We start from the raw sequence: 12,395 nt of genomic DNA on the forward strand, positions 1-12,395 counted from the left end.
GCACAGAAACATAGTGTCACAATAGAATAATAAAATGGTCAAAAACTGCATAGATCCTTCTGGCCAAGGAGAACATGGTAAAAATGGGGTGGAAAATAATTTCATCAGATGCCTAGAACCCTGGTATATAGAGTAGAACCCTGGTATATACAATAGAACCCTGGTATATAGAGTAGAACCATGGTATAAACATTAGTCTAGAACCATGGTATATAGAGTAGAACCCTGGTATATACAATAGAACCCTGGTATATAGAGTAGAACCATGGTATATACATTAGAGTAGAACGCTGGTATTTACATTAGAACCCTGGTATATAGAGTGGAACCCTGGTATATAAAGTAGAACTATGGTATATGCAGTAGAACCCTAGCTGGTAAATACAACAGAACCATGGTATAGACAGTAGAAACATGGTATATACGATAGAATCATGATTAGAACCATGGTATATAGATTAGAACCATGGTACATAGAGTAGAACTATGGTAGACCCATGGTAAATGCAATTGAGCCATATTATATAGATTAGAACCATGGTATATAGAGTAGAACCATGGTATACATGATAGAACCATTGTATATACAATAGAACTATGGTATATAATAGAACCATGGTATATAGAGTAGAACTATGGTATATACAGTGGAGTAGAACCCTGGTATATACAATAGAACCATGGTACAGTAGAACTATGGTATATATGGTATATAACATGGTATATAGAATTGAACTATGTTATATATCATAGAACCATGGTATATACAGTAGAACACTATTACTGATTTTACTGAAGTACCACCAGAGGAAGCTCTCGTACCACTGGTGGTCCACGTACCACAGTTTGAGAACAAAGGGTTTCAAACAATTTTCTCAAAAAGGAACTAACATGACTAAATTTTGTTTTTAAAAAGGTTTTTTCTCTCTCTCTTATACTTTATTGGCTGCAGTCCCGTCTCCTCTTTTTACTGTTTCCTGACAACATGGCGCAAGTAAAGCAGCAGCATCATCGTCACATCAACATTACAGATACAGATGTTCTGGAAACATCTGCAGACAGAGCAGAGAGAGAGAGGAGATGACAGAGGAGATGCAGAGAAATATCACAGTGTGATGTGATGAAGTCCAGCTCCAGCTGCCGTCGCCAAAAACCCGGCGGGAAAAAATTGGTCTCAGTCACGTCAGGACAGAGAGAGCGACTTCGCCTGTTGAAGTCATCCTCTCAGATATGAGAGAGTAGTAAAGTTCAGCCATGTGACGCTCACATGTCCCAGCATGAGACTGTGTTTGGTGTTTCTTTGTATGAAAAGTGAGTCATTTTTTGGTCGATGCCTGAGGAGGGAAATCATTTAATTGTTGTCAAGTTTGATCATAAAATTACTCACAAAGGGGAGGATTGACTTTCAGAAGATGACAAGAGCTAATAACAAAAACAGTTATGAATCTGCTCCCAGAGGAGCCGCATTATGAGCTCTCACACACACACACACACCCACAGATTACATCATAGAAGCATGTGTGGCTTCATTATTTTCACTTTACTGTCATATTTAACTGATGTTTATCTACTTTAAAAGATCATATTGATGAATATGTTTTGTATTGATTACAATTACAACATTTTCTTGACATTTTACGTTTAAAATCTAGTGTCAAAATAATGTTTATGATGAGGATTTATTTCTTGAAATGTAAATCTGAAATACTGAATGATGTTTTATCATACATTAACAAAGCTTTTCAAGTCACTGGGTTGAGTCGTCTCCTTTTGTGATGCAGCGCTGCCATCTAGTGGAAAGGCAACGTCATCACACAAAAAATAAACCTAAAATAAATGGCAGCAAAAATATATTAAAAAATAAATGTATTATTTTTGGTAATTGTAATACCTCATACAAATTCCAATAATTTTATTAATAAAAAAATAATAATAAAAACATTTACGACAAGATTTACAAAAAGTGCATTATTTATTTTACATATTTTATTTTTTTCAGCACTTTAATTTGTAAAGGTTTGCATTTAATTAAAAACAATTAATGTGAGATTTTTTGAAAGAAACTTGTTGAAAAAGTAACTTTTATTCAGCGAATGTGATGCAGCGAATGTGATGCAGCCCTGCCATCTTGTGGAGAGACAATATCATTACACAACAGCGAAGCTTCAGCAAAAATAAATGGCGGAAAAAAATACATGAATAGATAAATGTAATATTTTTGGTCAATGTAATACCTCAAACACATTCCTATAATTTTATTAATAAAAAATCAATCATAAAAAAAAATAAAGACTATATTTACAAAAAGTGCATTATGTGTTTTACATATTTTATTTTGTCAGCGCTTTAAAGTAAAAATGTGTCAAAATAGTGGTATTTTTACTTAGGAGAATATTTGAATCAGTACTCTTTCTGCCTCTGTTTAGAACTACATTTCAAATATCTAAAATAACAATACACACTCCACACCACTTGGTGGCGGTATTGCACTAAAATGTAGTTTGCCAACAGCCATTGAAGACCACGAAGAAGAAGCATCAGGGAAGCTGTGTTAGCTCTGCTCATCTCCGCTTCTCCCTCCTCAGCAACAGCAACAGCTAACAGCTAACACAGAGCTGTCTCTCTCCCTGAGCAGCAGCAGCAGCAGCGACAGCAGCAGCAGACATGAGCTTCTTTGGTTTCGGTCAAAGCGCGGACATCGACATAGTCCTGAATGACGCCGAAACGAGAAAGAAGGCTGAGCACAAAAGCGAAGACGGCAGGAAGGACAAATATTTCCTCTTCTACGACGGAGAAACAGTGTCGGGCAAAGTCAACGTGACGCTCAAATACCCCGGAAAGAGGCTGGAGCACAACGGCATTAAGATCGAGTTTGTCGGACAGATAGGTAAGCGACTACACGGGCCTGCGCCGCACACACACACACTGAGCCAAAGTCTGACATGAGAGCTTAGGCAGTTGTAGCTACAGGCTACACTCAACTCTGTTGACTTTATTTCACACAGTAGTCTGGATAAGTAACTTTACACCAGCCAAGTGCTGTTCTGTATTAATACTGTACTGTCGTCGCTGTCAAAACAACTGTCAGTTTGAAGCGCCGGGTCTCGTGACAGACGGATGTGCGAGCTAACGTCACCTGACGCGCCACCCATTGGCTAGCTAGTCTTATCGACCTTTGACATTAGCTTTTTAAAAACTGTTGACAGTAAACGGTCAAATTAGAGCTCTAAGAAGCAATTAAACACACACACATGTTGCGCATAGCTAGTAGGAAACGAAACAGCTTAAGTGTCATGTTAAAACCAACATATTGCACTAAATTTAGCCACTGGGGAACGTTTTAGCGCTAAGCATTGTTTTGTTATTATAATAGCGCCTGTATGAATGTGTACATGATAGTTACACAACATTGAGACAGTTGCTTCATTGCTTCTTTCTTCAGGTTGTGCAATGTAAACAATGAGCAGAACAGCAAAACACCAGGTTCACTTGGAATTTCTACTGTATCGTTCATTTAAAGTGTGGTCCTGAAGTTCAGGAGAAGGGGAGAAAATGATTGGGCGTAAAACCATTTAAAGGTGCCATATGTAATAATGTGGCCAAAACAGTTACTTCATTCAAATTCAAAATACCGAGGTCTTTTAGGTTTCGTTTTCTGACATAACTGGCAACCCGTGGTTGCTCGGCAGCTGAGACTCTTCTGACTGCAATGATTGGTAGACGGCGGTAGGTGGCGCCACATGCCAAAACATGATTTCAAAACATAAACATGATTTGCAGTCTGCAAAAGATTTTTTTTAATGCAAACATTTTGGCTGTACTGTTGTTGTTGGTGAGTTCAGTATGTTATATTATTATTATTCCTCAGTCTCTGTGACATATTAGGTGGATTTTATGGCCAGTTGCTTTAGATTTATTACATAATGCACCTTTAATTACATTAATAAGTACACAAGGAAAATACTTGATGGAAGATGAAGGAACTGTGCAGCTGGCAATTATGCCACAATATATGCGTATAATAGGCCTGTGCACTAATTTAATTTAATCTATTGTGATATATTTCTTCAATGTCGATATGGCACACGTTTTATACATATATTGTGAAATGCTAAAAGTGCAGGATTTCTCTATGTATTTACAACGTAGAGAACAAACTGCATCAAGTCTATGTATTGAACATGGATGGGGCATCTCTTAACCGCCATTATCCCACTGTGAATCTTCGATCAGGTAACTTCCGCCCCAAGTTTCCCCTCATTCATTTGATCAGCGACGCCTGGCGAGCGAAACTGCCAGGGACTGTTTACTTGATTTACTCCCCTGGCGTATCCATTATCTTATTGCACTAGGAAGGACGACAATATATCACCAAACTGACATTTTCACCCAGCCCCTAAAAGTAATTCAAATTAGGAATTAGCTCCGCCTTGATTCACTGTGATTTACTTATCTCCATGTTAGATCTAATGTTTGGAGGTACTGTTAATCAGCCATCTTGTGGTGATTGCTTTAATTTGATCCCTCCTTTTAAAAAGAGTATTATAGTTTAAGCACTTCCATATAAAATGCCATGAACGGCATGTCTCTGAATGTTCAAAGTTCGATCTTCCTCTAGAAGCTGGTAAACTTTTAAGCCCTGACACTTGTCCACGTGATTCCACAGACTGAGGATGACTCACCTTGTTTGTTCTGTCACACGTTTCAAAAGCAGCACAGGCAACAATAACAAAAAAAAAGGCATTTGCAGAAGGCTGATAATGAGAAGAACTATTTAGATGGTCCTTAGGGACCTGTGCTTTTCCCTCTGCTGTTATAACAGTGATTATGGGTCTGAATACTTCCTGGAAATTCAACTTGCACAGTGTAAAATGAGTCAGTGTCAGGATGTGTTATACAAACAAACAAAACAACATGAAGTAAATGATATGCCATTTGAATTCTGTAAATAATTGCACAAAGGTTGCACTGTGTGAAGAAAGTCACAGGACCTATGTGACGCAGTGTATCTACAATTCATTTTCAAATCTAAAAATGGTAGGTTAAATTGATTCACTTGCAGTTTATAGTTTTGCTGCAGTAAGAGCAGAAGTTCCTCTTACTTGATGTTTTTTTTTTTTTTGAATGCATGTTGAATGCTGCAGTACCTCCTGTTCCCCTTTTTATCCTCTCCACCATCTGTCTCTGAGTACATGTAAGTGCTTTGAATGGGACAATGTCTCCTTCTCTCTCACATAAGACTGGATGTAGCATGAGGGCCGGTCACAAAACTACTCATCATTATCTAAGTGATGTTTCGGAATAAAACAGCTGTGAGACATTACACATCCACAGAGGTCAAGATGAAGCTATTACACTCATCGCATCCAATCAAAGCTGTTTGCAGCTGTTAGCTTTAAAGGAAGAGTCTGCACAAACATTGTGTTTATCAGAAAATAAGTGTTTTGCTGTCTGATGCTGATGTGAATGTGTCTCTTCCAGAGCTGTACTACGACAGAGGGAACCACCATGAGTTTGTGTCTCTTGTGAAAGACTTGGCTCGGCCGGGGGAGCTGACGCAGTCGCAGACGTTTGACTTTGAGTTCACACATGTAGAGAAACCCTACGAGTCTTACACAGGGCAGAACGTCAAACTACGGTGAGCTCTGCTCTGTGTGTGTGTGGTCAGAATATCACATTTCTTTGTTCGTTGCTTATTATAACCCACTTTGGTGTTGTAGTCTTGTTTCATTGCCACATACTGTCAATGGCTTGTGAGTTAATGTTTGCACGATGTTTGCACTTTGCAGCTACTTTCTGCGGGCGACAGTGAGCCGGAGACTGAACGATATCAGCAAAGAACTGGACATTGTGGTTCACACACTCAGCACCTATCCAGAGCTCAACTCCTCCATCAAGATGGAAGTGGGCATTGAGGACTGCCTACACATCGAGTTTGAGTACAATAAATCAAAGTAAGCCTAAGCAGTAACATGCATAAATTGGAGCTGTGATTCATGTTTACTCAAAGCAAGATAAAATGGAAAAAAGTGTCCAGTATGACGAATTGTGTCATTTTGCACTCACAGGTATCATCTAAAAGATGTGATCGTGGGCAAGATTTATTTTCTGCTGGTGAGGATTAAGATCCGACACATGGAGATCGATATCATCAAGCGGGAGACCACGGGCACCGGACCCAACGTCTACCACGAGAACGACACCATAGCCAAGTACGAGATCATGGACGGTGCCCCAGTCAGAGGTGAAGAGACCGTTTGTGGTCCAGAAATAAACTGTGTTACTGTTCCTAACATGTGGTTTTTGTTTTGTTGTTAACACTTTCTGCTCCTCCTGTCCATCAGGAGAGTCCATCCCCATCAGGCTGTTTTTGGCAGGCTATGAGATGACGCCCACCATGAGGGACATCAACAAGAAGTTCTCTGTGCGATACTACCTCAACCTGGTGCTCATTGACGAGGAGGAAAGACGTTATTTCAAACAGCAGGTACACACACATCCACACACACACACACACACACACACACACACACACACACAGCTCTGCCATATTAGTTGATTCATCATTTGTCTCTATTAAATGTGGCGCTGTCAATCTTGGCCAGCTGCTTGAGCTGGTTTGGTCACGTGCAGAGGAGGGATATGTGATTATATTGGACAAAAGATGCTGAAGAGAAGGAGGAAAAGAGGAAGACCACAGAGAAGGTTCATGGATGTTGTGAAGGAGGACACGAGGACAGTTGGTGTAACCGAAGAGGACACAAGGGATAGGGCAAGATGGCAGCAGATGGTGCGCTAAAGGGAGACGCTGAAAGAAGAAGGTCAAAATCCCTGGATCAGATATTGAAAAATGTGATTCAGAAACCCAAAATATTCACTAAGCACAGAGTGTAAAACGGCTGTGTTGTTAACACTTTAGTAGGTTAAAAGATATGGAATGACTGTATTGACCTGATATCAGTTTCAGTGGATGACTAAGGTTGAGATTTTGGCCACAAAAAAGGAGGTATTGACTCATCCTGTCCCTACTGAGCCTGTTGGTTACTACAGAATCTCAATCATTTCAGTCCTGACACTCAGGAACTTCCCACTGATCTTAGGCAAATCACATCTCTCGCTTCTTTTATATTTAACTTATTAAAAGAATATTCCCATACTTGCAGTGAGAGGATTTTCTTTTCGTTGAGTTTTGTTTATATCTCTGAGAAATTACTTTGCCACTTGTTAATTTCTATATCCCAGTACGTGTGTGTCGTTTGTGACGAGTTGTGTTGTAACGATTCCCCCCCCCCGCAGGAGATCACCCTGTGGAGAAAAGGTGACGTCGTGAGGAAGAGCATGTCCCACCAAGCGGCCATCTCCTCCCAGCGCTTCGAAGGCTCCTACAATCCCGACAAGACCCTGTCCCAGAGCAACGCAGAGGACGACGACGACGACAGCTAAAGCCCGGCGCGTGCTCGCTTCCGCCGCCCTGTGTCGTGAGTGTCTGAGCGACGGCAGTGCAGAGGCTGTCGGCAGAGTCTGAATGCACCAGATCGTTTTTTTTGTTTGCATTGAGATAAAAAAAAATGCACTGCAGTGTTTTTTTTTTCGTGTGAGTGTGAGCGAATGAAAGGATTTGGAATATGACCGCGTGCGTTTGTCGAGGGGACAAACAGACAGACCTGGTTAAGGCCTCGAGTTACATGCAACTGTGAGTGTTTGTTTTAACATCCTAGAAAAACCAGCCGGGTGGAGTTTAACACCTCATGACAGATTAAACAGTATCGGCTTCTTTTTTTCTGTCTGTTTATGAATTATAAAGAATTTGTTTATAACACAATTGACGCAAACTCCACCTATAAGATGCACTTAAAAATCTGTTGGGCCTTTACCTTTAATTCAACTTGTGTACGAATGTATAGAGCGTGTCAGAGAGCCACCTCGGGTGTTTTTTCTAACGCAACCTTTCCCTCTGTCCCTGCTTATTTGGCTGGACGATTGCGCTGCAAGTTTGTAAAAAAAAAAGAATCACAAAAAAAATATATAAATATATATATATAAAACTTCCATCTCCTCATACTAACGGGACATTAATTAATTTAAAATCATTTTCCTGCGCTGATGAATAGCTTCTTTTATTTAATTTCTTTGTTTTGCTTCAGAAAATATAGGAATGCATTTACATATTTGACAAAAAAAATATTTTCATACATTCCAAGACTCTCATCAGAAATGATCATGGCTACAGAGTATTTATTTTTGAAAAAAAAAATTATCCATTTTAATACAGGATTTAATATGTTAGATGTATTATTAGGTTGTGGGCCAGTGTCTGTGATGTATCGCCGCACACACACACACGAGACACTGTAGTGACTGCGGTGGGGTTTTTTCTTCCATCCTTCCTTCTTCCACTCTCGGATCACTTTCTTATTTGCACTATAATCTCACTCTCACTTTCTTAATAACCTGCTCACTGGACATGGGACAGAATAAAAACTAGCATCACCTCCAGTCGAATAAAAGACAGTATTACACCTGTGCTTTAGGGACAAAGCCGACACAGATACTGACTGCTCTGTTGGTGACGCAGCTTTGTGCCTGAACGTTTGTTGCCAAAACATTGAAGTGCAATATGACAGAAAGATTTTTAAAAAAATGGTGGTTTCAGTGAATGTATGATTAAAGCTACTCCGTCATATTGAGCACTTCATTAAAATTCAGAATTTGAAGAAACGTACGCGTATCTTGTCAGACAGAGACGATCATAGAGTTTTCTTCTTTATTCGATTTTATTGTCCATACTGGGTAAAACAAAAACATTAATACAGCCTGCAGCCTTTTGCCTGACATGCTTACGCCGTGCACCTTTTTGTAAAAACCCCCATCACTGTGTCTCATAAACGATTTAGACGTTTTTTTGTTTTTTTTATGTTCCTCGCTTTTCTCTGCAGTGCAGTCGGGGTCAGACTTTCACTCTTGTTGTCTCCCCGTCACCGGAGCGATGTTCAGGTATCTGCTAAAATATGGACAACTACACACCGCACGTGCCTGCGGTGTGTGTCGATCTGAGCCAACAGGCAGGAAGCTTTTATTCAGGTTAATGGAGCTCGACTAAGGAGGTTTTTGACATGGTGGCTAAAATCGCAGCTGTGTGTTTTCCACTCTGCAAAAAACTTAATTTGCTTAAAGAGGGAGAGTATGAAAAGTATTGTGATGGAATGGGACGTGCTCTCTGGTGTTATCAAAGCTTGTTTAATTATTAATAACCCCGTTAATAGGGCTGGGCAATAGTTCAATAACATGAGTTAAGAGATATCAATCGGTTTATTAAATGTTTTGCCTGGGGTTATGCAAGTGTTTGTTTTCTGTCCACAAAGAATCGCTCCACACGTTAATTTACTGCACCCTCCTCTCGAATTTGTCATTCTTTACAAAGTGTTGACAACACAAACGAGGGCTGCAACTAATGAGTATTTTCATTTTGACTGATCTGTCTATTGTTTGGTCCGAAGAAAAATGTCAATCACTGTTTACCAAACCTGGAAAATGATGATTTTTCGTGATTTCTTTGTTATGTGGAGCAAAGAAACCAGAAAATATTCACATTTAAACAGCAGAAGAATCAGGAAACACTCAAACAGATTACTAAATCAACTCATTTGATAATGATGACATAATGTGAAATTCATCCAGACAGCCAGACTGATGAATGTAGTCTCTGAATGTTCAGAGAAGACTAGGAAATTGAGAGATGAGATGGGCAGTAATTGGAGAAGTAGAATTTCTGAGTCTGAGGATAAGTAAATAAACTCCAGTCCCTACAGTTTATAAAGATCCACACAGTTTTATATCATCATGGTAGAACATCGTGTTATCCAGTTCATAGAGAGGTGACTGAGAGGCAAACACAAAAGCTTGCATTCAGACGTGCAACTCAACCTGCACCCCAGAGATTCTCTGGATGGGCCGTACGCGTGAAACACAAATATCTGCCGCGGTCACGTCAGACATTCTCCAGAGATTCCACTCCCGCTTTAGTGAGTCACACACGCTTGTGTCAGTTATACGTGAACGACAAATTCCTCCAGGTAATGCCTGCTTTTCCAAATCTCCGCACGTTACCCAGTTTGTGTTTCAAAAGCGGCTTCAGTCTTACTTAACTACCTCCTAAATAATAATAATAATAATAAAGAAAGAAAGAAAGGCTGGATAGAGAAACATGATCACTGTCTTTTGCGTCTGCATCCATGTGGCACACAAACAATGATTCAGTCCTTTCAAATTAAACTCTCCAAAACAATCCAGACGCTGCCCCGATGTCATTTTCATACATGTCTGTATAATTCTCTTTTATTAAGTCTTATGTACTTTATTTCTCTTCTCTTTTTTTGAAAGTGGCTGTGACTAACCATGTTTGTGTAAAAGAGACTAAACTTCAAATGAAAAATGGAAAAAAGAAATGTACAGTATGCTATACGTGCACATGTGTAAATTCAGCCACCTCGTCCCTATTTTATCTTCCAGTCTACAAAGGTTGATTTTAATCCTTTTTTTTTCTATATTCCTGTTTTACTTTGCATTAAAAAAGGGAGTAAGTGAACAAAACAATTTGTCTCGCCTGAAGTGCTTTGATGCTGATCTCGTGCATAAGCCGCCGCCGTCGTCGCTCAGATCTGCTGATCTTCACATCTGTTGTGTCTCTCGTGCTCGTTCGCACATACAGAGACAGAGAGGCACGAGGTCTCTCTCTCTCTCTCTCTCTCTCTCTGTTGTCGTTCTGCATCATTGTTTCTGAATATAAATCTTATTCGCTCATGTCTTTCTTTAGTAGAATGACTCAGACTCTAACTCAACAATAGCTGCACGACATGATTAATCGTGATCCAGACCTTCTCAAATTCTGCTTCTCAGTGTTTTAGACGTTTTTTGTCCAAAATAATAAATTAAAGCTGCTATATGTGAGGTCATGCTCCGGTTTTCTGTCATTAGCATTTATTCCCTGACAAAAAAAAGCCTCTTTGCGGAGTTCTGGCTTTTTACACTCGGCTGTTGGCAGAGTTGGAAAGAGTACTGAAATATTCTACTCAAGTAAAAGTACTACTACTTTGATCACCTTTTACGTAAGTACAATTAAAAGTACTGGTCTAATAATGTACTCGCGTTAAAGTTAAAAAAAAGTAGCTTGTTTTAAATCTAAAAGTAAAAGTCACTTTATAAAAGGACAAGGGGTCACAAATCTCACATGAATTGTTTTTTTAATTAAAGCGCCACATGTAAAAATGTGGCCAAAAACGGTAACTACACTCAAATTCAAAATACTGAGGTCTTTTAGGTCTCGTTTTCTCCGCCATTGCGGCTCAGACGTCACTGGCAACCCGTGGTTGCTCGGCAGCTGAGACTCTGCTGACTGCAATGATTGGTAGATGGTAGATAAAAAAATATTTTTTTTAATGTGTCTATTTTGGCTGTATTGTTGTTGTTGGTGAGTTCAGTATGTTGTATGAACATTATTCCTGAGTTTCTGTGACATTTTAGGAGGATTTTACAGCTAGTTGCTTTAGATTTATTACATAATGCACATTTAAAGTCACACCTTTACAAATTAAAGTGCTGACAAAATAAAATGATGTAAACACATAATGTATCCGTCAAAATGGGTCGAAGGTCGCAAATGCTTTAATTTTCTCTATCAATTCACCTTTAATTAATTCACTACTTTCCACCTCTGTCTGTTGGTCATATTTGAGTGTTGAGTCCTTCATGTGGTCCATAGAACTCACTGTGTGGAGCGCATGTTGCCACTAGGGGGCAGGTTTGGATCAGGTTTCTGTGCAGTTTGTGTCAGCTAAGGCCATTGATAAATTTGAGAGAGTTGAGAGAGCAGTTACCTAGACATTTGTAGAAGATGATAACCTGCACTGATTACATCTGTCACACTGTTACAGCCTGTAATTTAGCTCTTAAAGCAAATCCTTGTGTAAATCAGCCTCGCCGAAGGAAACTGGAAGCAAAGCCATTTTTATTGCCTCAGAAATATATATAGAGATAAATAAAGAATGTCACTCCCGAGGCAAATCTTATTCGCTTTTACGAGCGCAGACAGTGAAAACCGTTCCAAATGACTCGTTCGTCTTGTTAACCAGGAAGTGAAGCGCTGAAGAGGTTCAAGTAGGAACGGAATCATGACGTGATCAGTTATGTGATGAAGGAGCTTAACTGTCAACGTTCAGGAAGGAATGCATGCAATGCAAAACAACATCAAAAAACCTTGGTGATTCATTTTATTTGCTTATCTCTTGAAACAATTAAAAACTACTTGAGATGATAGGTAGTAAAGCTCAATAAGGGATTTCTATCTATTATTCTTCAGATATGGATATAATTTTTGGTGTTTAAGATTTTTCAGATTG

The 12,395-nt window shown here is 39.4% G+C and overlaps 1 protein-coding gene across 1 annotated transcript; it reads left to right on the plus strand.

Moving 5' to 3' along the window:
- Positions 1-2,590: 2,590 nt before the first annotated feature.
- Positions 2,591-10,495, plus strand: vps26bl (vacuolar protein sorting 26 homolog B, like). The gene is made up of 6 exons (XM_083910862.1): positions 2,591-2,887; positions 5,482-5,638; positions 5,790-5,954; positions 6,069-6,244; positions 6,345-6,487; positions 7,297-10,495. The coding sequence occupies exons 1-6, from the start codon at positions 2,665-2,667 to the stop codon at positions 7,441-7,443; spliced, it is 1,011 nt and encodes a 336-aa protein (XP_083766988.1). The 5' UTR covers positions 2,591-2,664; the 3' UTR covers positions 7,444-10,495.
- Positions 10,496-12,395: the final 1,900 nt, after the last annotated feature.

This window comes from Microchirus variegatus, assembly GCF_963457635.1.
Source record: "Microchirus variegatus genome assembly, chromosome: 2".
NCBI lineage: Eukaryota > Metazoa > Chordata > Actinopteri > Pleuronectiformes > Soleidae > Microchirus > Microchirus variegatus.

Bases quoted from the DNA above. Each gene is read 5' to 3' on its own strand.
- vps26bl (XM_083910862.1), top strand. From the start codon at position 2,665: ATGAGCTTCTTTGGTTTCGGTCAAAGCGCGGACATCGACATAGTCCTG. The intron at 5,955-6,068 runs GTAAGCCTAAGC...TTGCACTCACAG, and splicing joins TTTGAGTACAATAAATCAAA to GTATCATCTAAAAGATGTGA. The intron at 6,245-6,344 runs GTGAAGAGACCG...CCTGTCCATCAG, and splicing joins GGACGGTGCCCCAGTCAGAG to GAGAGTCCATCCCCATCAGG.